The 24,410-nt window shown below is 60.2% G+C and overlaps 1 protein-coding gene across 2 annotated transcripts in view; it reads left to right on the plus strand.

Moving 5' to 3' along the window:
• PDE4C (phosphodiesterase 4C) overlaps window positions 1–24,410 on the plus strand; it is a 121,809-nt gene that overhangs the window by 22,927 nt on the left and 74,472 nt on the right. Inside the window, exon 3 of one of the 2 annotated variants that reach the window (XM_048830528.2) lies at window positions 3,842–4,059. In XM_048830528.2, the coding sequence (XP_048686485.2) occupies window positions 3,842–4,059 (218 nt within the window). Of the gene's footprint in view, window positions 1–3,841; window positions 4,060–8,543; window positions 8,879–24,410 lie in introns of those variants that run through there. The other variant, XM_048830529.2, reaches the window with a different exon arrangement.

Genomic DNA, 24,410 nt, shown 5'->3' on the forward strand with positions numbered 1-24,410 from the left:
TGAATAAGCAATCATTGTCCATCAGGTGTGAGGTCCCATGGGAATTGGTTCTTGGCCCTGTGCTGTTTGACACTTTTATTAATGACCTGGAAGAAAACATAAAATAATCACTGATAAGTTTAGCAGATGGCCCAAAAATTGGAGACGCGGGTGACTGATTCAGAGTGATCTGGATCACTTGGTAAAGTGGATGCAAACAAACAACGTGCATTTTAATATGGCTAAATGGAAATGTGTACATCTAGGAACAACGAGTGTCAGCCATACCTACAGGACAAGAGCCTCTATCCTGGGAAGCAGTGAGCGGGGTGACAGATTTGGGGGCTGTTGTAGAAAGACATCTGACTATGAGCTCCCCATGTGACACTTTGGCCTGAAGGGTTAATGCGACCCTGGGAGGCACAAACAGACTCTCGAGTAGGAGCAGAGAGTCTGTACTTGGCACTGCTGTGACTGCTGCTGGAATCCTGAGTCCAGTTCCGGTGCCCACAGTTCACAACGGATGCTGGTACATTGGAGAGGCTCAGAGAAGAGCCACGAGAAGGATTAAAGGGTTAGAAAACCTGCCTTAGAGTGATGGACTCGGAGAGCTCAAGCTACTTAGCTTAACAGAGAGAAGGTTATGGGGCGACTGGATCCGAATCTATCAGTCTCACCCAGGGAATGACTGTTTAGTGCTGGGCTCTCCACACTAGCGGAGCCAGGCCTAACACGAACCACTGGCTGCAAGTGGAAGCGAGAGCAGTTCAGCGTGGAAATAAGGGGTGAATTGTTACCAGTGCAGTAATTAAGCACCAGAACAATGTACCGCGCCTGACAGCGGATACTCACTCCAGCACTGACAGTCACGCTGGGCTGTTTCTCCCAGACCTGCCCTAGGAATCGCTAGGGGCCCGTCTCTGGCCTGGGAATCTGAACCTGCATCAGGAACCCAGGGCACCCTGCAGAGGTGGAGGCCCAGGGGACCCGCAAGCTGGCAGAGAACCACTGTGGCCAGCAGGTGTCACCAGTGCCCTGCACTGCCTGCACCCAGGGGCTCAGTCGGGCACTAGGGTGTGGGTGCGATTCCCAGTCTGGCTGAGTCGAAGCTGGCGTGGGGGGAGGTTAAACTCCACCCCATACCCAGGAGAGGGCTCCCCTGCTGCTGCTCCCTCAGGCTGGGGGGTTAAGCCAGCAGACCGCCCCCCCTCATGGCCCTTTCCTGCTCCCTGGGGCCCGCTCTCCAGCTCCAAAGGCAGCACTGAGCATACCCCCACCCTGAGAGCTCCACGTGGGGCCGTGTGTCGCTTTCCCCAGCACCTGCTGCTCAGGGAGAGCAATGCCACGCCCGGGGCAAGCAGCTCTGCTGCCAGGCTGGAAAACGCTGCTTGCCCCCTCCCCAGCATGCCCCCCCACGTATGGCTGAGCTCTGGCTGCCAGGCCAGCTGTGCCCCCTTCTCCTGAAATGCCCTCACTGCCCCTTGGTTTGATCTGGGGCCATGTGCGTCGGCCCAGGAGTGAGAACAGGCTCTGGTGAGAGCCACCCCCGCTTTCCCCGCCCTCGTCTCTGCCCCACTCCCCTCCATGGGCTAACCCATGCACCCTAGATCCAATCGCTGGGCCCTGCTGGTGCGGGCTGACAGCCTGCGATCAATCCATGGAGCCTTGTCTGCATTCATTGGAAATGCAATTTATTCTGAGAGGGCTTTTTAATTAGTTGGAGTGATGGGAGAATCTCAAAGAAAGATAATTAATTATCAGCTGTCCAGACCAATCAGCCGGCATCAATTCGCCTGCAGAGAAGCTGCATCAAGTGCATCTGAGCAGCTGCTTCTCCCCTGCAAGCCAGTGAGCCCCCCTCTCGTGGGGCTGGAAGCAGGCCAGCTCCAGCACCGCATCGGCCCATGGAGCCAAAGGTGCTGCTCTGAGCTGCATGCTGAGCTTTGCTGGGGCACGTCCCCTGCTGCCCCCAGAGACCGCGCAGCCAGGCCACGGGGGGACCCCCGGCGAGCACCTGCCCAGCGCTGGGTCTGTCTTGCACCCGCTCGTGTGCAAAGGGCCAGTTGCCTGCCAGGGCCAGTGCTGTTGTGGCACCATGGAGAGCTCCCAGCTGCCAATGCCCTGCCCACGGGCATGAGACTGGTGGCACTAGCCTGAGGCCACTGGGCTCCCTGGCAGCAGTAGCAGCCTGCCCTTGAAGCCAAGGTCTTGTGGCTGAGACCCTCCTTCTGGGCCCCGTGCTCCCATCGCAGCTCGCCCCTGTGCTGGGGCACGTCGGAGGTGGGGACCCGGGGGGAGAACATTTCCAGGACTGAATCCCAGCCAGGCTCCTGCTGCTGCTGCCCCCCGGCGTGTGCCGTGTGCTGTGGAGGATCCTCAGACAGGAGTCAGGCTGTGGTCGCCCTGCTGGGGAAGGGGGTTAGGAACAGGAAGACACAGTCTCTGCTTCCCAGCTCCAGCAGGCTGGGCTCAGGCTACGTGCGACGTTCCTCGCATGCTCTCCCCAGTCTGCCGCTCCAGCCCTGCCCCCTGCAGTGAAGCCCCAGGCTGAATGTTGTCGACCCCCGCCCCCCCCCCGGCCCGGTCTGTCTGTAGGGCTGGACTGCACAGACCCATCTCAGTTCAGTCTAGGCCTGGCCTGTCCCCAGCACGCAGCTCTCCGGGTCTGGGCAGCTGGCCAAGCAAGCCCCCTGGGCGGGCCCGTTAGCCCTGGGCAGGAAGGCTGGGGGCTGGCACACCGCACTTCTTAGCTGGCTGGAGGGGCCCGGATTTCACTCCTGCGCTTGCCCCCTTTCCTCCCAGGGCTCGTGGGGTGTCAGCTGTGGGGTGGGTTGGCGGGGGGGCGGGGGAAGAGCCTCTTGGGCTGTCCCAGGGCTCCGGAGTATCTCGTCCCGCACCCGAAGCGGTGACATGCAGAATGCTGCTGGCTGTGGGTGTCACTTGTGCTTGTCTGACTCCAGCAAAGTGGCTGTCATGGGGGGGGCATTATCCTGCCCCGCTGAGGTGTGTGTTTGCGGATCTTCTTTGGGCTGAGCTGCTCCATGCTGGAACGCAGGAATAACCCTCAGCCTGGGGCTCTGGCCAGGCAAAGGGGCCCTAGTGCAAAGAGGAGCCGGGAGCCCTTTCCGGAGTTATTCCAGGGAGCGGTGGGCCTGGAGGGAGGGGCTCGCTGGGTTGCCTGGAATCCACCCGATGGCCCGTGCACCCTGGGCCCCACGGCATGGTTATGCTCCAGGGCATTGCAGGGGTGGGGGAGGGGAAGCACAGAAGTACAAAGGGGGGGCCACGCAGGGAACTCCCCAGGCCCCCAGCACCGCAGTCCAGCTTTGGGTGCCCCCAGTAGGCTGCACAGCCCGTAGTGTCAGTCACTCCAGTCCTTGAAGAGACCAGCCAGAGCCGGGGTGAATTCCCCAAGCTTGGCAGCCAGCTGAGGGAGGGAGGGGGCCTCAGGCAGGGGCAGGGACTGCGCTGAGTTGCCCTGGGGCTCTGGCAAAGGTGATGCTGGGTTATTCCTTATATTGCTCCTCTGTGCAGGTGCTGCAGCCCGGGCTTCAGGCCTGTGGCTGTCTGGCTCCGAGCCCGCTGTCAGCAGGGTGCTGGGGCCTCATTGTCAAGAGTGACCAAGTTTGGGTGCCCATCATGGCCCTTGAGGGGCTCCTCAGCACTTGCTGAAAATCCAGCCCCTTCGAAGTCCTGTGCAGGGCTTGGGGCGAGCATGGGAATCCAGCCCAGCAGCGGGTTGGGGAATCCGGCCTGGAAGCCGAGGTGCCTTGTGCCATCGGGGCTTGGTCCTGAGGCCGGGGTGCAGCCCAGGAGCTCCCGTCACTCCCTGCAAAGCTGATGAGTCTCATTCTCCCCACAGCAATCCAGAGACTCCCCGGACCTCGGCAACTGCAGCACAGCGCCCCATGTGAATGCCATCAAGCGGCGTTTCTCGGGGACCCCACTGCTGCCACCGCTGGCTTGTCGCCATGTGGCGCTCAGCGAGGCCAGCAGGCCCCCAGAGCCAGAGGGCCCCAGGGTCGTGTTCACCATTGAGGAGAGCAGGCCGAGCAGCGGCCAGGAGCCTGGCTTCCTACGGTAAGGCGAGCGGTTGGTGGGCCCCGTGCTCCCCGAGGTCTCCCGGCCGGGCTGAGGAGAGCCTGGCCTCCCCTCCTGATGGGAGGAGCTGGGGAGCTCTCTGCACTGACTGGGGAGGCTCCCACGCTGCCGGCCCTACCTGCTGAAAGGCCCAGAGAGGTGGAGAGAGGCCCATCAGGGCTCCAGCTCCCCCATTGCCATCTGCTTCATGGGGGGCTTGGGGAGCCTTATGCGGGGGCCATAGAGCCAGCAGGATTTAGGCCTGGACCCCCCAGTTCCCAGCACGGTTAGTGACGCTGCTTCAGGGAACAGGTGAATGTACCTGGAGCTCTGCAGACCTGCGAGATGGAACGTGCCGGGAGGAGTGGTGGTGGAGCAGGGGGGTGTCAGCTTATGGGGAGGCCGTGGGTGTGCAGCGCGGGGGGTGTGTGTGTGCGGCAGGGACCATTATTAATGGGTTTCTGTTGGAGAGAGGCACAGGGAGGGGAAATGGCTGCAAAGCGGAGGGACCTCGATGCCTCCTGCAGTTTGTGTGGGCATCTCCGGTGGGCTGGGCTGGTTCCCGTGGCTCGCGTTCAGTCCCATTGCTCAGGAAACAGTGTTCTGGTGGCCCAGCTGCTTCACTCTGTCTCAGGAACGCAGAGCTCCTGACAGCACCTGAAGTGAACCCAGAGCCGCTGTGTGGATTTTACAGCACGTTAAACCAGAAATCTTGGTCTTGCGGCAAAACTTCCCCAAGGAGCCCCTGCAGGACGCTAGGAACTCACCCGCTGGACGCACTCTGCAAACTGCCAGGCCACAGCTGCCACTCCCAGAGCAGCTCGGGGTGATGCTTGCAGCCTGTCCCCTGGCCGCCCACTTACGGTGACACCACCAAGCCTGGGGGCCCTTTTGCTTCAACAGAGGCCTGCTCCTTCCCTTGGGCCAGCGGCCCCTCCATCTTCTGCTGCTCATTAGCAGCCTGGCACCCATCCCAGGCACTGCTCCCGGCTCCAGTGACTGGCTAACCTACTTGATATTCATTCCCCACAGATGTGTTCCCGAACATCTATTGCCTTGCTTTGAGTCCGCTCTCGCAGAGAGCCCGGCAGATATTTCATGCTCAGTTTTCAAACTTGGCCGGGAGAGGGAGCAGATGCCCCGGAGGGGGGGCGGGGAAGGGGTACTGCTTTTGGAGCACTCTTCCCCTCCTGCCTGTGGTCCCACTGGCCCAGCCCCCCGCCGCCTTCCCCCAGCTCCACATTCTTAACTTCCTCGCCGGCAACATTGATGGTGACGGTTCCGCCATAGCAGATTGTCTCTGGCTGCTTCTCTGCGCTGGAGCCCGGCACCTCCCTGCCTCACGCACGTTTCGGGGTGGGGGGGAGTTAATTTCTTCTTGTGGCAAGAAAAACAAGCGGCAGCAGCCCCGCATTGCCTCCCTGCCCCGCAGCGCGGCCTTGATGCCGAGATTGGATCCGTGCTGCTTTTCACTGGGCTGATGGGGAATGACCAGCCCCCCAGGGATGCTTTTCACAGAGCCGAGCTGGGGGCACATTATGCTACTGGTGACCTGCTCTCCCCAGACGGGGACCCGGCTAGAAAAAAGGGTGTTTGGGGTGGTTCTGCCCTCTCGGTCGAGGCTGCTTTGTTTGTGGTTTTTGGCTTCACTTCCCCATTTTGCACCAAGGCGTGATGGCACCATCCCCTGCCCCTCCGCTGGCAAGCCGCAAGTCCCACTTGGCAGGGCCAGAGAGACCAGTGTGGGGTGAAATCCTGGCTCCACTGAAGTTGGTGACAAACCCCCCATCAACTTGAGGGAGGCCGAGCTTCCACCCCGGCAGTGGGAGTGAGGTTTCAGTTCCCACCCTCGCTGCATAAAGCAAATGCTCTCAATGCCCATGCGGCCGCTGCCGGAGGACCAGGTGTCTGCTTTGTTTCAGACAGAGCAGGTGCCTGTCCTGCCCATGTAGGCCTTCCCCACGCGTGATCTAGTCCTTCTTGGCAGGGGGCTTCACCTCCTGGTCCAGACAGCAGTTGCTGTCATATGAAAGTCCAATGTGAGGGGAGGTGGATTCTTGGCAGTGCGCGTTCCTCCCTCTGTTCTCTGCATGGCCCCGCTGTGCTATGCCTCTCTGCCAGGCCTGCTCGGGGGCATAGGACAGACAATGAGCAATAACCACAGCCCCTGCACATTTGTCTCGGAGAGCCTGGTGCTGACTGTAGGACCAGACGCCTCTGCTTTTGCTGGCTGGCAGTGAACTGGGTCTGGCCATGTTGCTTGTGTTTTAATCAGAGCCCAGAGCTCTAGGCTGTGTCCAGTGTCTCCGCGTTTGGCCTTGCAGCAGCTCATGCATGGCTCCCAACAGGGCCAGTGACAAGCTGCTTTGGGGGAACATGCAAGAATCTGGTGCTGGCCCGTCAGGGGCATGTGGCTCTTCAGGTGCGGAGTGGGAATTCCTGTAGGGCCCAGTCCCAAAGTCTGCCCATTGGCCACACTGGGCTTTGGCTCGGGGTCCTGCCCTTGTTCCACACGCTCCTCCGGTAGAGAGGAGCAGAGAAATCCTGGAGCCCAGCATGGGCTTAGCCTGCTTCTCAGGGCAGCACAGCACCGCACCTTGGTCAGGGCGGAACAATGGTCAAGACACAGTGTGACAAAGTGGGACTGTTCTTAATGTTTCCTCTGAATAGTGTGGGGGTGCCTCAGTTTCCCTGATGCAGTTCTTAACTATCTAGGTGGTGGGATAAGGGTGTATGATCATTGCAGAGCCCTAGAGGGCAGGTGGGTGCAGGGGTCTGGACACAGAGAATGGCCGACACCCTGTTTCCTGGCAACTGATGGCCTGGGCCCTTCCCCCCCACAAGGTGCGAGCTAAAGGGTTGGAGAACAAAGGAATCAGGTGGCCTCCTGGCCTAGGAAAGGGACAAAGAAAGCCCAGAGGAGGAGGGGCTGGGGAGAGTTTCAGTTTGGGGCTGGCTGGGACATGGAGTGAAGTGCAGATGTGGTTGTCTGGCTCACTGCCCCACAACATGGACCTGGCTGAGGGGTCCTGTTCTCTGCACCTACAAGCTCTGTGTTAGACCATGTTGCTGTCGTCTAATAAACCTTCTGTTTTCCTGGCTGGCTGAGAGTCACGTTTGACTGCGGAGTTGGGGGGCAGGACCCTCTGGCTTCCCCAGGAGCCCTGCCTGGGCGGACTGGCTGTGGGAAGCACACAGAGGGGCAGAGGATGCTGAATGCTCTGAGGTCAGACCCAGGAAGGTGGAAGCCGGGAGAGCTGTGTGTCCTGCAGACAGGCTGCTCCCAGAGAGGAGACTTCCCCAGAGTCCTGCCTGGCTTCGCAGGGAGCAGTTCCAGAGCATTGCCTGGGGATGCTGTGACATGGGCCCCGATGGGGAAAGGTTTGCACCTGCTCGTCTTCAGACCCAGACTTCACAGAAGTTTCACTTTACCGGACCTGGCATCTGCCAGTCTGCGGGACACTTGCAGGGTTGGTGGGTGTTGTGGAGGCCGGAGCGGCAGGGCCCGGGCGCTGGCCGAGGGACAGCTAAGGGCTGGCGTTGCCTGAGCCTCGCTCTCCAGGGCATGTCCCAACCCTTCGGAGGGGCCGAGGGTCTCCTGAATTGAGGCCAGGCCCAGCATGGCTGATGGAGCAGGGGCAGGAGCAGGGCAGCTTGGCCCTGCCCAGGGGGCCCAACGGGGCAGGGGGTACAGCAGCATGATCTACTCCCGAGGCCCCTCTGCCCCGCCCTGACCTCTCGCCATGGAAGTTACAGACCCCAGTGCACTCTGACCCGCCAGCCCCCCAATGCAGTGGGTGTGAGAGCAACTGGGCTGCTGCCCGGACCCCAGCCCTCTGGGCCCTGCATCTCCCCTCCCCCATACCAGCCAGAGGGCCCCACATCTCTCCTTCCCCCCCCCATCCCTGCTGGGCCCCGCATCTCCCCCACTCCCCCATCCCTGCTAGAGCACCGACCAGCAGTGTCTGTCCAGCTCCTGGCAGTGCCCCGGCTACCAGGCCCGGTGCGGGGGTCTCTGGCAGAGGGGTCCTAGCTGGGGGGGGGAAGGCTTGGCCCACTGAAAAGTGTCACTGTCCCTTGATGGCGGGCGGTGCCTGGCAGCGATGGTGGGGGCCCAGCCTGACCCGGGAGCAGCCCCCGCCCCTTCCCCACAGGCCCCTCCAGGGTGGCCGGAGGGGCCCCCGGGCCATGGCCCATTGGAAAGCAGCAGCCCCTGACCCGGCCGCCCGGCGCTGGTGGGTGGAGGCAGGACCAGCGGCTCCTGCCCCACGGAGCTTCCAGTCCGGCCCGCCAAGGCGCTGCCGGCCCGAGGCCCCGGGGATGGCCGCGCCCGGCTGTGGGCGGGGCGGGGTTAGCGCTTCCCCCCAGCGCACCTGCGCCGAGCTCCGCTATATAACCGGCCTCTCGGAGCGCGCTGCAGCCGCTGCGGAGCCCGGCGGCGGGGAGCCAGGCGAAGGGACCGGGACCGGGGCCGGCCGGCGGGGCGCAGCCGGGAAAGTTTCCGGCCGGGGCCGCGCGTCCTCCCGCAGCCGCCAGGAACTTGCCGGTTCCGTGGGCGGCTCCCGGCGCGCTCGGAGCCGCTTCAGCACCCGGGGGGCGAACAGCGCCCCGGGCCCGCAGCCATGGAGCTGAGCCGGGAGGGGGCCGGCACCGCCAAGCCCCCCAAGCACCTTTGGCGCCAGCCCCGCACCCACATCCGCGTCCAGCGGCGCTTCCACTCCGACACCGAGCGGTACCTGCAGCGCCGCGCCCCGGACGGCGCGCCCCGGCCCGGCCTCCGGCAGCCCAGGATGTCCTGGCCCTGCTCCCTGCAGCGCCGGTAAGAGCCGCGCCCCGGGCTGGGGGGTCAGGAGCCCCGGTTACCGAGGGGTTAAGCGTCTCTGTGTCCCGGAGTCCGCCTCGCCGGGTTCGGCCGCCTTCCCTCTCCCTTCCCAGCGCTGGTACCGAGCCCAAGGACTGAGGGGCAGGGCGCAGCCGGCCCGGTCTGAGGCGCGTGTAATGCCCGAGCCGGGCTGGGGTCTCGGCTCTCGCTGGCTGCTGGGCGTTACGGGGCAGCTGGGGGTGAGCCAAGCCCCATCTAGCCCGCGCGAGGGGCTCTGAGCGGGGCTACACCCGGACAAAGATCTGAATAAGTGGGGGTGGAAGGAATTGTACCCGGGGCCTGGGAGGGCCAGCCCCGGAGAGCCCCTGCCCAGATCAGAGACCCAAAGCCCCAAGAAAAACCAGAGCCAGCCGCTCTTTTCTTTCCCCCGCTGCGGGCGGCCCCGGGACAATGTGTCACCCCGCAGCCGGGAACTGCCCGTGAAAGTCCAGAGCCAGCTGCGAGGTCCGGGTCTGCGGCTGGTCATTAGGAATTGTCTCCCCGTTCCCACTGGGGTGAGTAAGGACAGAGCGAGCTCGGAGGGAACCTGTGTCAGACTGAACAAACGAGGGCCCCTGTAGAAATTAATTCCTCGGCGGCCGCGTTAGAATATTTCGTTTGTTTCTGCTGCTGAGGAAGATTGATGGTGGCTCAGCTGGGCTGGAATCAAACCCTTCAACTCTGGGGCTGCAAGGCTGGTAAAATCCTAATTGCCCCCAAGTTCCTGCTTGGAAAGCTGGCGCTGGAGCCGGCCCTGTAAACAGCAGCCGCCGGTTTGGGTTTGTTTGTTCTGTTTTACAATCTGTGTATCCAGCAACACAAACACGGAGTCTTGTGGTAAATCAGCTAATCAGGCTGATCAGTCTCCTGGGAAGGAGCAAAGGGTGTCATTATTTTTGTCTGTTAGCAACCTTCCCCCCCCACGCCCTCCATCTGCACATTGCACGGGCATCTGTCAGGAAATCCTCTTCCAGAGAGGCTGGTTTCAGGCTGCTGGAGGCTTGGCTAAAGTTGTCTCTTCCTTAGCTGCCATGCTGGTCCTGGGCCGAGTCTGTGTCTGTTCGGCAGGTCGGTGGGCTGCGTGGGTGAGGTCCTGGCCACGCTGCGGTCAATGAGAGTTTTGCTGTGTTGGCCGCGCAGCCAGGCATCACCCAGCATGCATACGCTTGGCATTGCTAGCTAGGCACTTGCCGTATTTATACCCTCTTTTCTGAGAAGCAGCTTCAGGGGGCTGGATTTCACCCACACGTTGCTCCAGAAAAGTGGCAGGGCTTCAGCGTGGGGATTAAATTGGCCGCAGACATGCAGACTGGAAGCTGGGGCATTTCCTGGTCTGAGAGCTGAGCCTGACACCTCGGTGCACAGGAACCTTTCTCCCTCAGGCCAGGGGTGTGATGGCCTTGCCCCTGCTCTGCAGGGGGGCTCCATGTTTACAAAGGAGCGACAGTCTTAGAGGAAGCAGCCCAGGGTGAGCAGAGGTCCTTGTCCTTGTCACGGAGTTCCTGGGCGATGCTCTGGAACTGCTCCCCATGAAGTCAGTCAGGACTCTGGGGTAGTCGCCTTTCTGTGAGCAGCCTGTCTTCAGGACACACAGCTCACACAGCTTCCACCTTCCTGGGTCTGACCTCGGAGCATTCAGCATCCTCTGCCTCTCCGTGCGCTTCCCACAGCGAGTCCGCTCAGGCGGTGCTCCTGGGGAAGCCAGAGGGTCCTGCACCCCAACTTCGCAGTCAGACGTGACTCTCAGCCAGCCAGTAAAACAGAAGGTTTATTAGACGACAGGAACATGGTCTAAAACAGAGCTTGCAGGTGCAGAGAACGGGACCCCTCAGCTGGGTCCATTCTGGGGGGCAGTGAGCCAGACAACCACGTCTGCACTTCACTCCATGTCCCAGCCAGCCCCAAACTGAAAACCCCCTCCAGCCCCTCCTCCTCTGGGCTTTGTTCCTTTCCCGGGCCAGGAGGTCACCTGATTCCTTTGTTCTCCAACCCTTCAGCTCTCACCTTGCAGGGGGGGAAGGGCCCAGGCCATCAGTTGCCAGGAAACAGGGTGTCGGCCATTCTCTGTGTCCAGACTCCTGCACACACATGCCCTCTAGGGCACTGCAATGATCATACACCCTTACCCCACCACCTAGATACTTAAGAACTGCCTAGGGGAAACTGAGGCACCCCCACACTATTCAGAGGAAACATTAAGAACAGTCCCACTTCGTCACAGTCCTGTGCTCCACTGGGTGCCGAGCCCAGCAGATGGCTGGAGAAGCACAGCCCTGCTCGGCAGAGCTAGAAGGACAAGCAGCGCCAGGATAGAGCTGACTGAGCAGGGCTTTTTCTGGAACAGCCACAGTCCTGCCGTCTGACCCAGCCATCCTGGGCAATCCCTGCTTGGGTCTGGCCAGCGCAGAGGGGGGTGGTTCTCCAGGGACGGGGGCGGGGGGCGGAAAGCAGTGGCCACGGCGAAGCATGAGCTGGGGTTTAGCACAGGCCTGGCCTGGTGCTGGGAGTTTTGTTTTCCAACTGCACTCGAACCAGAGGTTGGCTTCCATTTCCTGGGAATGATTGGCCAGTCTTGGGATAGACAGGCCAACGAACATTGGCCCGGGGGATTGTGAGATAGTGTTGGTGGACTCAGGGCACGAGTCTGGGGACCTGGCCTGAGCTGCATCCACCCTGCAAAATGATGAAGTTTGGACCCAAGTCCCCATGGGACTCTGGCTTGGACCCACCCCCTCTTCCAGGTTCTGAGGGCTTCCTAGCCCACATCAGACAGCCTGGTGTGTGGATGGAAGAGAGGCTGGGGCTCAAGCCGGAGTCTGAGCATGGGCTCACATTGCAGTGTAGATGCACAGGCCGTGAGGTGAAATGGGGTGGAAGTGACTAGCCCGAAAGGGCTCCAGGCTGTGGGATGGTTTCCAAAGCCAGGGCAGCTCTGTCTCTTGGGACTTTACAATGTAACTGGATCAAGCAGGATCTAGCCTGAGCTGGCTGTGTGTTGGCAGGGTGGGAGTGAGGCGCATGATCCTCTCACTTTCCTTTCTGGGCCAGGGGTTTCTGGTTTTATTGATCTCTGCAAGCCCAGCTGATCTTTCCTGGCCTGCTGGCAACCTCTGCGCACTATCTGCCACCAACGTTCCTTTGCCTTTTGACAGGGATTCACTTGGCCTGCACTTCTGGCCAGTCGCACGCACATGGGAGTGGAGCAGGTGTCATGGCAGGAATGGTGACTCTAAAGTGGCCACTGAAAAATAAGTGGGATTTGTGTTTGCCCTCTTGACAGTTGCCCTGAAGGTTAGATTCTCCAAGTGCTGCTTGGACAGTCAGGAAGGAGCGGGATGAAGACACTGCGGGTCCAATCACACCTGGTCCCAGCTCAGACCCCAGACACACAGTAACTGCACCCAGCTGCTCAGATTGTTCTCCGCTGAATTTCAAATAACAAGTCTGTGAAAAATGTCACCTGTCAGCCTTTGATCGTTCGCTGCGGCTGCTCAGCATGTGCTGCCTTGAGATCACAGCGGGTTCCCTATTCTGACGAACGGCCTTGGTTCCCAGAGGCCTGGAGCCCACGGCATGGGGGGAGCTGGTGCTCTGGGGGTTCATGTTCAAACTTGGATTCAGCCTCAATTTTTTTAAACTGAAATGTCATTTTCCATGTGGGGTGATGGCGACCAGTGCTCCTCTGTCTCCCTGGGCTCTGCTAGTGGCATGGGGAGGCCACGCTGGGTCAGAGCAAAGGTCGATTTAGCCCAGTGTCCTGTCTGCCGACAGTGGCCTGTGCCAGGTGCCCCCGAGGGAATGAACAGAACAGGGAATCATCCAGTGATCCATCCCCAGCTTCTGTCAAACAGAGGCTAGGGACACCATCCCTGCACATCCTGGCTAATAGCCATTGACGGACCTAGCCTCCATGAACTTATCTAGTTCTTTTTTGAACCCTGGTATAGTCTTGGCCTTCACACCGTCCTCTGGCAAAGAATTCCACAGGGTGACTGCACGTTGTGTGAAGACATACTTCCCTGTGTTTGTTTTAAACCTGCTGCCTAGTCATTTCATTGGGTGACCCCTGGTTCTTGTGTTACGAGGAGTAAATAGCTCTTCCTTACATAGGCGCCGAGTTTCTAATCTGCCAGGGGTGCTCCCCTCTGCTCCACCCAGGCCCCACCCCCACTCCACCTCTTCCCCCAAGGCCCCACTCCTGCCCTGCTGCTTCCTGCCCTGCCTTTTCCCCCCCAGATCTGCCCCTCCCCCAAGCAGGGTGAGCCCTCGCTCCTCCCCCACCCAGCACCTCCTGAGGACGGGAAACAGCTGATTGGCGGGGGCAGTAGGCGCTGGGAGGGAGGAGGGAGGCGCTGATCTGTGGGGTTCCGTGGCAGGCAGGAGGCACTGGGGGGAGGTTCTGCCAGGGGGCTGCTGGTGGGTGCTGAGCATCCACCATTTTTCCCCCATGGGTGCTCCAGCCCCGTAGCACCCATGGAGTTGGTGCCTATGCATCCTTATTTACTTCCTCCTCACCAGTCATCATTTTATAGACCCTTAGCACATCCCCCATTTGTTGCCTCTTCCAAGCTGAAGAGTTCTTCTCTTATTAATCTCTCCTTCTATGGAACCTGATCCATCCCCTCGTCATTTTTCTTGTCCTTTTCTGGACCTTTTCCAATTCCAGTATAGATTTGCAACAGCTAAACTTCCTGTCTGGGGCTATCCCAGAGGGATTCTTCCTTCCAGAGCAAAACCTGCTAAATCGCCAGGGGCTGGTGACAGAGGGGGAGAGTCCTTTGGGGACCCTGCTTGAGAGCGTGGCATCTTTTTAGTCATTACAAGAATATGGGTTTTCCTCGGAGCTAATTTCCCATATTTGGCTGGCTGTGACTCAGACGCAGGTAACTCCTCTGACAGACACAGCTCAGTGACTCAGCTGCGAGGGGAAGAGGTTTGGCTCATGTAGAAACGGCCTTGAGTTAAAATTGCTCAGAAGTTAACGGGGCCGCGTTTCTTTTCCAGCTCCCTGACTCACTGGTGTGTAAACGCAAAGTTCGCTGTATTTAAATAGCTTCTGTGTGTTGCATGGAAAGGGGGAGGGGAGAGTTCTTCTTTCGTGTTCTCTTCACTTCCCTTGTTTATGGAACAGAAGAGCCTTGAGGTGGTCCGGGCAGGCGTTCAGACTGCACCTGCAACCTTAGCTCTGCCCCATGTGTCTCCGCAGCATCCCCGCCCAGTCCAGCTCCATGTGCCCGGGAATATAGGGAGCCTACGGGGTAGCAGCAATCTCCCATGGCTTTGGGGGCTGAGCGGTGAGTGCCTGACAGAACCTAAGAAGGGGACCCTGGATCCCACAGCTCCGCTTTGCACTGACTGAGCCAGGGCTCCCACCCCCTCGCACCTTGTCCAGAGGGCAGGCTGGCGCCGCAGCAGGGCTCCCTTACGGGTGTGCACAGTGCAGCCTCCTCCCCAAAGGTCTTGCACAGCCCCAGGCTCAGCTACGTGGGGAGGGACCTGCCCAGTCTCCCGGTGCAGCCCCGGTTAGCACTGGGGCTCTCAGTGAGGGCTTCCCTCCTGCTAATGTGCCCCCAGCCCAGGAGCTGCACTATCGGGGCACTCCCAGCAACGTATTTTCATCTCCAGGGGTTCGCCGAAGGGCTGGATGGGGGCTCCCCCTCCCCCAGACATGCAAAGCACAGTCCAAGGGCTTAGGGGTGCCATGTAGATGGCTGGGGGCTCTGTCATGCGCCAGTGTGGGGGTCTGCTGGCAGAGAGTCCCCTGCCCTGCATAGATATGGGTGGATGCAGGCCCGGGAGAGGGACTTCCAAACTGGGCCGTGAATCGGGGAGTTCCATTCCCCCAGCCCCTGGTGCACCAGGCAGTGTTTTGCAGCTGTTGTTCATAGCCTGGGCATATTGGCGTGCGCAGATGGTGGGTGTGAATCACAGCCCGAGACCTGCCAGCGCGGGGGCAGACTGTAGAGTGGACAGGACCCAGTAGTCCGTGCACGAGCGATACCGACAGCCGGTGATTGCAGGCACTGAGTAGGACACTGGACCGGCTGCAGGGAGGTGGTTCGCTATAAATATGACTGTGATCCCCCACCACACACACACAGACTGTGACCCCCTCCCTCCCCTTCCCCCCAGCCTCTACTTCCCTCAGCGCGGGGGAATGTGTTCCAGTATCCCAGGGTGACGAACCTTCCTTCCCATGGGATGCCCCACAAGGGCAATTTCCCTTCCACACCAGGTTACTGGATACAGGTTTCCTTTCCATGCTGCTCAATGAGCAACAAGCCAGAGTCTCTGGTGCAGAGAGCAGGTGCGAGCGCCTCTTTCCTGGACACGGCAGCAAGACCAAAGCCTGTGGCTCCGTGCCAGGTGGAGCTTCCAAGTTCCTGCCGTGGTGGGCGGTTAATGCAGTGCCGCTGGCTCAAACAGCTCCCCTCCCACTGGCCGAGGCCTCCGCTGGCCGGCCGTGAAATCATGGACACTAGAGGCGGGCAAAGCCGCTTAGACCACTCCGTCTGTTTCCTGGCGGTGCCAACCACCCACCGTGTGTGTGTTTGTCACGGAGTCCCTGGGCGATGCTCTGGAACTGCTCCCCATGAAGTCAGTCAGGATTCTGGGGTAGTCGCCTTTCTGTGAGCAGACTGTCTTCAGGACACACAGCTCACACAGCTTCCACCTTCCTGGGTCTGACCTCGGAGCATTCAGCATCCTCTGCCCCTCCGTGTGCTTCCCCCAGTGAGTCCACCCAGGCGGGGTCCTGGGGAAGCCAGAGGGTCCTGCACCCCAACTTCGCAGTCAGACGTGACTCTCAGCCAGCCAGTAAAACAGAAGGTTTATTAGACGACAGGAACATGGTCTAAAACAGAGCTTGCAGGTGCAGAGAACGGGACCCCTCAGCTGGGTCCATTCTGGGGGGCAGTGAGCCAGACAACCACGTCTGCACTTCACTCCATGTCCCAGCCAGCCCCAAACTGAAAACCCCCTCCAGCCCCTCCTCCTCTGGGCTTTGTTCCTTTCCCGGGCCAGGTGGTCACCTGATTCCTTTGTTCTCCAACCCTTCAGCTCTCACCTTGCAGGGGGGAAGGGCCCAGGCCATCAGTTGCCAGGAAACAGGGTGTTGGCCATTCTCTGTGTCCAGACCCCTGCACACACCTGCCCTCTAGGGCTCTGCAATGATCATACACCCTTACCCCACCCCCTAGATACTTAAGAACTGCCTAGGGGAAACTGAGGCACCCTCACACTATTCAGAGGAAACATTAAGAACAGTCCCACTTCGTCACATCTCTCCCCCCTTCGAGATCGAACTGAGCGGGGTCACTTTAGCCGGTGACCTGGGGAAGTTCGAAGCCACCAACGTTCCCATGGATGCCCCAGCATCTCTCCCATTCCTTGGTAGGAGTTACACCAGGCCCTTCCATTTTCACACCCTCCCTTAGGTCAGGGGTGGTCGATAGCACTCGCAGGCCGCATGTGGGAAGGTTTATGCAGCCCATGCCCTTTGGCCACCCCAAGAATGTCTCCCCATTGACCATCACCTTCTGATCCCACTGGAGGTCCGAGGGGCCTGGCCCCAGGAAACTCCACACCGACATATAGTTTGGGGTCAGGAGTGGGAGCCTGTCCACATCCCCAACCATCTGGCTGACGGAGTCTATGGCCTTGGGACCCAGCAAGGGAGCTAGACACCGGGGCTTTTCCGCAGGGTCCCCCTTGTTCAAATCGTCAGCCTGCTCAAAGGCAGTGAGGTGGGCATCCACACACCCCCCCTCCTTAACCAGGGGCAGCAATTTAGTCTCGAGGTTCCCTGCGGAACTGGCCCCCCGGGATCTATCCCCACTCACCCCTGGGGGGGTCCCCTAGGCCTCTCCGCTCCCCCACCGCCAGTTCATGCTGCTGCTGCTTCTGCAGCTCTTTCTCGGGCTCTCGCTGTCTCCCACGGTCCTCTTGCTCTCTCAGACTCAGCTCCAATCCCGTCCGTCTCGATCCCCCGATGGGGAACCCGATCGTGAAGACCCCCGTCTGGTCGGGGACAGGAGTCTTGGCGATGCCTGGCTCCCGCTTCAGCTGCTCCCAGATCCTGCTATAGCCCCAGTTGGGGTCAGGAATCTGTTCCTTAGAGCGGTCATCCTCCTCCAGCTGCACGATGAACTGTGCTTTGGTGAACTTCCCAATGCTCAACCCTCTCTTTTTGCACAGGGTTACAATGTCCTTCTTAAGGAGACGGTGACAGGCCATCACTCCGCTCCTCCCAAGTTGTTGTGGACTCACAGGCCCGTGTGTTCTCAGCTCCCCACGGTTTCCAGGGAGAACCCCTAGTGTGCCAGCCCTTCTCGAGGTCACCGCCTCTTTGCCAGGGTCGAGCTGCAGACTCCTCCGCCCCTTGGACTGCTCGCTGCAATCCCCAGGGGAACCCTGTTACTGCAAAAGTCCTTCTCTCTCCCCGGGCCAAGCTGCAGGCTCCTCCGCCCCTGAGACTGCTCACTGCAGTCCCCAGGGGGACCCCATTACTGCACAGTCCTTCTCGCTGGTCACACACTCCCAGGGGTTAACCGCCCCCCGAAACCGCTCCTTTCTGAGCCTTCAGCAGGCCTGGTCCTCGGCAATCCCCCTTCGTGTTACTGCTCCCCAGTCACTTACTGCAGGAAGCGCCATCCACGGGGTGCAGTACATCCCACCGCTGCCACCAGTTGTCACGGAGTCCCTGGGCGATGCTCTGGAACTGCTCCCCATGAAGTCAGTCAGGATTCTGGGGTAGTCGCCTTTCTGTGAGCAGACTGTCTTCAGGACACACAGCTCACACAGCTTCCACCTTCCTGGGTCTGACCTCGGAGCATTCAGCATCCTCTGCCCCTCCGTGTGCTTCCCCCAGTGAGTCCACCCAGGCGGGGTCCTGGGGAAGCCAGAGGGTCCTGCACCCCAACTTCGCAGTCAGACGTGACTCTCAGCCAGCCAGTAAAACAGAAGGTTTATTAGACGACAGGAACATGGTCTAAAACAGAGCTTGCAGGTGCAGAGAACGGGACCCCTCAGCTGGGTCCATTCTGGGGGGCAGTGAGCCAGACAACCACGTCTGCACTTCACTCCATGTCCCAGCCAGCCCCAAACTGAAAACCCCCTCCAGCCCCTCCTCCTCTGGGCTTTGTTCCTTTCCCGGGCCAGGTGGTCACCTGATTCCTTTGTTCTCCAACCCTTTAGCTCTCACCTTGCAGGGGGGAAGGGCCCAGGCCATCAGTTGCCAGGAAACAGGGTGTTGGCCATTCTCTGTGTCCAGACCCCTGCACACACCTGCCCTCTAGGGCTCTGCAATGATCATACATCCTTACCCCACCCCCTAGATACTTAAGAACTGCCTAGGGGAAACTGAGGCACCCTCACACTATTCAGAGGAAACATTAAGAACAGTCCCACTTCGTCACAGTGTTCGCGGGAGCACTCAGCGTCCCAAGCCCCGGGGCTCCCACCCCTTCCTGGGGCGAGGGATCATTCCCAGCGCCCTGCGTCTCTTGGGAGGCTTTCCTCATGTTCTACTTGATTCTTCCCCTCTCAATCTGATCCCGTTACCCAACTGCCCCCTCAGTCCTTCCTGGCGGTTCAAGCCCTTCCCCTATTTCTAAACTGTCCGGGTCGCCCTTCCTTTGCCTTGGCGTAGCCCCTTCTAACTAGCCCTGTCTGCCCCAGCCCTGAGAGCCCTCAGTCGGGCTGGTCGCTCTTCTTGTATCCGCCTCCAATTCCTCCGCTGTGGCACTGAGGTGCTGGGGGGGGGTGTACTGGGGGGGCTGGCCCCTCCCTGCGCCGTGGCCTGGTGCCGTGCGTGCTGCTCCTGCAGGGGCATTGCAGAAGCTAAAGGGAGCGTCCCTGCCCCAGAGAACTACCTGGGATGGGGTGTCTCTTCCCGAAAGCCGCACGCTTGCTTAGACAGAAGTTCGGGCTGGCGACAGATCGTTGGGGGATTCTCTGGCCTTTGTGGTAGAGGGGTGCAGCCTGGAGGCCCCTTCTGTGGAGCCATTATTCTAACTGAGGAGTGGGGTGGGGGAGCCGGGGTGTGGACAGGCATCCCACGGGAGGGAGTGAGCACACCAGTGGTTCCAAGGCTCTCACTTATTTAATGCCACTGGTTTATTTACTCATTAAGTTGATTAAAACAAGGGCAGGCACTGATTTCATAGCTCCCGGGAGCTATTTTGACACTCTCTTCTGCGCGCTGTTTAGTCAGCATCCCATTTCCTTGTGAAAATGCACAGACCCAAACCGAGGGGAACCTGCACGAGTAGCGTCTGTTCCCAGGCCTTCGCCCTCAGCCAGCCAGGCTCTGCAGCACCAGCCCCTGCTTTCCTGTCTCCGCCGTAGAGAAGGCGGACAGAAGTCCAGGGTGTGCGTGTGTGTGTGTGTGTGTGTGCAGGGCAGGGAGCTCTGTGCAATGGATCCTGTAGCTCCGTTTAGATGGGTGAAGTTTGCACTAATCCCCTGCTCCATGATGGGTAATCAAAGACTTTATAGAAACGCCCACAGAATCCCCTGCTGGAGTGGGACGCTGCCTGGCTTCACAGTCTCTCAACCGGCCTCTGCACCATCTGATGCAAATGCCGCCGGTGCTCGGCATTGTCAGCACGTTCCGGTTGAAAGCCGGGAATCTGGGCTCAGCCGTGGCCCAGGGCAGGTACAATCTAGCACCCATCCATGCAGCGGCCAGGGAACGATGTGCTCTGGGCATCCTAGGAAGCACTGGGGTGAACGTCCCTGAGCCAGTCGCTGGGACAGCCAAGTTGTTTATCAACAGAAAATGAATTTTGTGCAGTAAGAGTTTCTCTGCCTGAGTCTGGAAGAAAATGATCCTTAAGCACCTGTCTTAGGAGGGGATAAATTATGGTGAAATTAGAGACACTTCCTGGGAAGGGCTGTTGTTCAATAGCAGGGGACGCAGAGAACCTAGGAAGGCTGTCATCCCCCCGCCCCCCCATGTTTTGTTTAAATCGAGGGAGTGGCTGGTGCAGATGCAGCTGCATGGAAATTGCTCTTTAAATGAAAAGACACAATCCCAGCCCCTTTCCCCTGCCAAGTCCTCTTAATTCCCACTTGTGAGGCTCTGACGCGGGCTCGCTGGGCGTTGGTGATTACAGCCCCATGAGGAGGATGCGGAACGAGACCTTTGCCCCCAGCTCTGCGTAGGAGCCGCTTGTGGAAAAAGCCATAATGGTGCCTCCCGCAGGGCCCTGGGGAAATGGCCGGCAGGGCGCCGTGCTGAGTGCTGGCTCCCGGATGGTCTGCCAAGAATGATCCATGCTGCCCCCCCAGCAGGACAGAGCTGACGCCTGGAAGGGATCTTGTGTCACCTGTGGGTTAGAAAATAAAAGGGTTGCTAACTGCAGCTCCTGGTGCAGGCCCGGAGAGCCATGGGGGAATGGGTCTTGAGCCTGATCTCTGCAAGGCGTCTGCTCCCATTCCCAGCACTGCCAGCCGCACCCTTGGTACCAGCCGGCTTTCAAGCACTGCAGCAGCGGTTTTGTCTGTCTGCAGGAGGGGCAAAGCTCTGCCTTGGGATTCAGGGGCTGACCAGCAGCCTCCTGCCGGTGCCTGAGCAGGGGGACAGACGGCCGAGCCTGGCTTCCAAGGGGGGCCTCGGGGGAGCCCAAGTCTTCAGCTGCCCCTGCTTCCACAGCTGTCCCCAGCCCTGCAGCAGTGACCCAGCCAGGAGGTAACCGCGGTTGCCCTTTGGACTATGACGGCTCTGGCCTGAATCCTCTCCCAGCACTGTTCCTCTAGGGATCGTGGAGGGCCCGCAGCCCTCCCGTTGGCAGGATTAACCTCACAAAAGGACATGGGTGGCTGAGCGGTGATAGAACCCAGGAGTCCTGAACTGCAGCCCCTCCCTCAACCGCTGGGTGAGACCATTGCCCTGCGAGTTGGAGGCCTGAAAGAAGACTAACCCAGAGCGACTCCATGTTCCGGCTGGGGCACCGAGAGCACAGGGGCCTCTGCGGAATGGGAACCAGCCTCTGGCCCACAAGGCGATGGACCCCTCTCCCTCCCAGGGCCGGGGGAGGGCTTCTCGGGGCCTTGCAGCCAGTGCAGCTCCTCAGACCTCAGCCCGCCAGAGAATCCCTGCCCCATGGCTGGGGAGCTGCAGTCTGAGGCCTGGCTGCCCCCCACCACTCTGCTCTCGCCAGCAGAGCCCGTGCCCTGTGTAACTGAATGATTGATGGGGGCTGGTCCCACGCCATGCTGGAGGGGCACAGAAGGAGACGCTGCCCTGGCCCAGGAGCCTCTGCGTGTCGGGCAGGGTGAGCAGCATGAGAAGCCCAGGGATGGACGAGCCGTTTCCTGGTGAAATGGACACAGAGGGGTCGGTCTGGTCCACAGTCCAGTGCCTTGGCTTTGGTGTCCATCTCTGGGGCTGCGGGGCGCCCTGAAAAGGCTTCTCGCCAGGAGGTCTGCGTGGAGCAGGCTGGCTTGCCCTGCACCCAGCCGTCACAGATACTCACGGGCCACACGCAGAGCTGCTGCTTCCGTTCGGTTCCCCACAATCCAGTGGGCGAGGGAGACACCCCAGTGTGACTGTAGGCCACCTGATGCCGGTCGGAACCTGCCTGGCCAGAGGGTGCTCTGAGGGGAAGAGCTGTCGGGCTTGGGGAAGCCCCCGGGGCTGGTGTGTTCAGTAATTAGGAGGAAGCAGGACATGGGTGGGAGCCTTGACAGGGTGTTAATGCTGGGGGCCGAGCTGGCCGGAGGGGGGCGCGGAGCCAGGCCACAGAGCTGCAGCCATTTTTTAAAAAAGGTTGGAAAACGAAATGTGGCCCAAATCGCAGAGAGGCCTGGAAGGTGACCTGGAGCTCTCGCATGAAGGCCCTGCTCCATCTGGGCAACCAGACTTGCTGGACCTCCTCCACCCCGCTCTGCTGGGGCCCCCAGGCTGTGGAGAAAGGGGGAAGAGGCCAGGAGCTCTCTGTGTCAGAGGGGACTCACCCCCATGCTGCCCAGCCCCACTCTGTAAGTGCATGCTGCTGCCGGGGGGAAGGGAGGGGGCACGTGTCTGGCGGTGGCTCCATGGCTGGGGTTCAGCGGTTTGGGATCTGACCTAGGGTCTCCGAGGCTCCTATCCTAAGGGAGGGAAATGATAGGGGACGACACAGCAGCTAAACAGTTTCTGCCTCTGTGTCCTGGCATCCCTGCGCCATGCTCTGGAGCTGCTCCCTACAAAGCCAGGCAGGACTCTGGGGAAGTCTCCTCTCTGGGAGCAGCCTGTCTGCAGGACACACAGCTCACCCGGCTTCCACCTTCCTGGGTCTGACCTCGGAGCATTCAGCCTCCTCTGCCCCTCCGTGCGCTTCCCACAGCGAGTCAGCAAGTCTTCCTGGGGAAGCCAGAGGGTCCTGCACCCCAACTTCGCAGTCAGACGTGACTCTCAGCCAGCCAGTAAAACAGAAGGTTTATTAGCCGACAGGAACATGGTCTAAAACAGAGCTTGTAGGTGCAGAGAACAGGACCCCTCAGCTGGGTCCATTTTGGGGGGCAGTGAGCAAGACAACCAGGTCTGCACTTCACTCCAGGTCCCCAGCCAGCCCCAAACTGAAACTCTCCCCAGCCCCTCCTCCCCTGGGCTTTGTCCCTTTCCCGGGCCAGGAGGTCACCTAATCTCTTTTGTCTTCAACCTTTTAGCTCTCACCTTCCGGGGAAGGGCCCAGGCCATCAGGTGCCAGGTGTGACGAAGTGGGCCTGTTCTTAATGTTTCCTCTGAATATTGTGGGGGTGCCTCAGTTTCCCCTATGCAGTTCTTAAGTATCTAGGTGGTGGGGTAAGGGTGTATGATCATTGCAGAGCCCTAGAGGGCAGGTGTGTGCAGGGGTCTGGACACAGAGAATGGCCGACACCCTGTTTCCTGGCAACTGATGGCCTGGGCCCTTCCCCCCTACAAGGTGAGAGCTAAAGGGTTGGAGAACAAAGGAATCAGGTGACCACCTGGCCCGGGAAAGGAACAAAGCCCAGAGGAGGAGGGGCTGGAGGGGGTTTTCAGTTTGGGGCTGGCTGGGACATGGAGTGAAGTGCAGACGTGGTTGTCTGGCTCACTACCCCCCAAAATGGACCCAGCTGAGGGGTCCCGTTCTCTGCACCTGCAAGCTCTGTTTTAGACCATGTTCCTGTCGTCTAATAAACCTTCTGTTTTACTGGCTGGCTGAGAGTCACGTCTGACTGCGAAGTTGGGGTGCAGGACCCTCTGGCTTCCCCAGGAGCCCCGCCTGAGCGGACTCGCTGTGGGAAGCGCACAGAGGGGCAGAGGATGCTGAATGCTCCGAGGTCAGACCCAGGAAGGTGGAAGCTGTGTGAGCTGCATGTCCTGAAGACAGGCTGCTCACAGAAAGGAGACTGCCCCAGAGTCCTGACTGGCTTCATGGGGAGCAGTTCCAGAGCATCGCCCAGGGACTCCGTGACAACTGGTGGCAGCGGTGGGATGTACTGCACCCCGTGGATGGCGCTTCCTGCAGTAAGTGACTGGGGAGCAGTAACACGAAGGGGGATTGCCGAGGACCAGGCCTGCTGAAGGCTCAGAAAGGAGCGGTTTCGGGGGGCGGTTAACCCCTGGGAGTGTGTGACCAGCGAGAAGGACTGTGCAGTAATGGGGTCCCCCTGGGGACTACAGTGAGCAGTCTCAGGGGCGGAGGAGCCTGCAGCTTGGCCCGGGGAGAGAGAAGGACTTTTGCAGTAACAGGGTTCCCCTGGGGATTGCAGTGAGCAGTCTCAGGGGCGGAGGAGTCTGCAGCTCGACCCTGGCAAAGAGGTGGTGACCTCGAGAAGGGCTGGCACACTAGGGGTTCTCCCTGGAAACCGTGGGGAGCTGAGAACACACGGGCCTGTGAGTCCACAACAACTTGGGAGGAGCGGAGTGATGGCCTGTCACCGTCTCCTTAAGAAGGACATTGTAACCCTGTGCAAAAAGAGAGGGTTGAGCGTTGGAAAGTTCACCAAAGCAGAGTTAATCGTGCAGCTGGAGGAGGATGACCGCTCTAAGGAACAGATTCCTGACCCCAACTGGGGCTATAGCAGGATCTGGGAGCAGCTGGAGTGGGAGCCAGGCATCGCCAAGACTCCTGTCCCCGACCAGACGGGGGTCTTCACGATCGGGTTCCCCATCGGGGGATCGAGACGGACGGGATTGGAGCGGAGTCTGAGAGAGCAAGAGGACCGTGGGAGACAGCGAGAGCCCGAGAAAGAGCTGCAGAAGCAGCAGCAGCATGAACTGGCGGTGGTGGGGCGGAGAGGCCGAGGGGACCTCCCCGGGGTGAGTGGGGATAGATCCCGGGGGGCCAGTTCCGCAGGGAACCTCGAGACTAAATTGCTGCCCCTAGTTAAGGGGGGGTGTGTGGATGCCCACCTCACTGCCTTTGAGCAGGCTGGAGATCTGAACCAGGGGGACCCTGCGGAAAACCCTGGTGTCTAGCTCCCTTGCTGGGTCCCAAGGCCACAGACTCCATCAGCCAGATGGGTGGGGAGGTGGACA

This window comes from Caretta caretta, chromosome 25, assembly GCF_965140235.1.
Source record: "Caretta caretta isolate rCarCar2 chromosome 25, rCarCar1.hap1, whole genome shotgun sequence".
Lineage (NCBI taxonomy): Eukaryota > Metazoa > Chordata > Testudines > Cheloniidae > Caretta > Caretta caretta.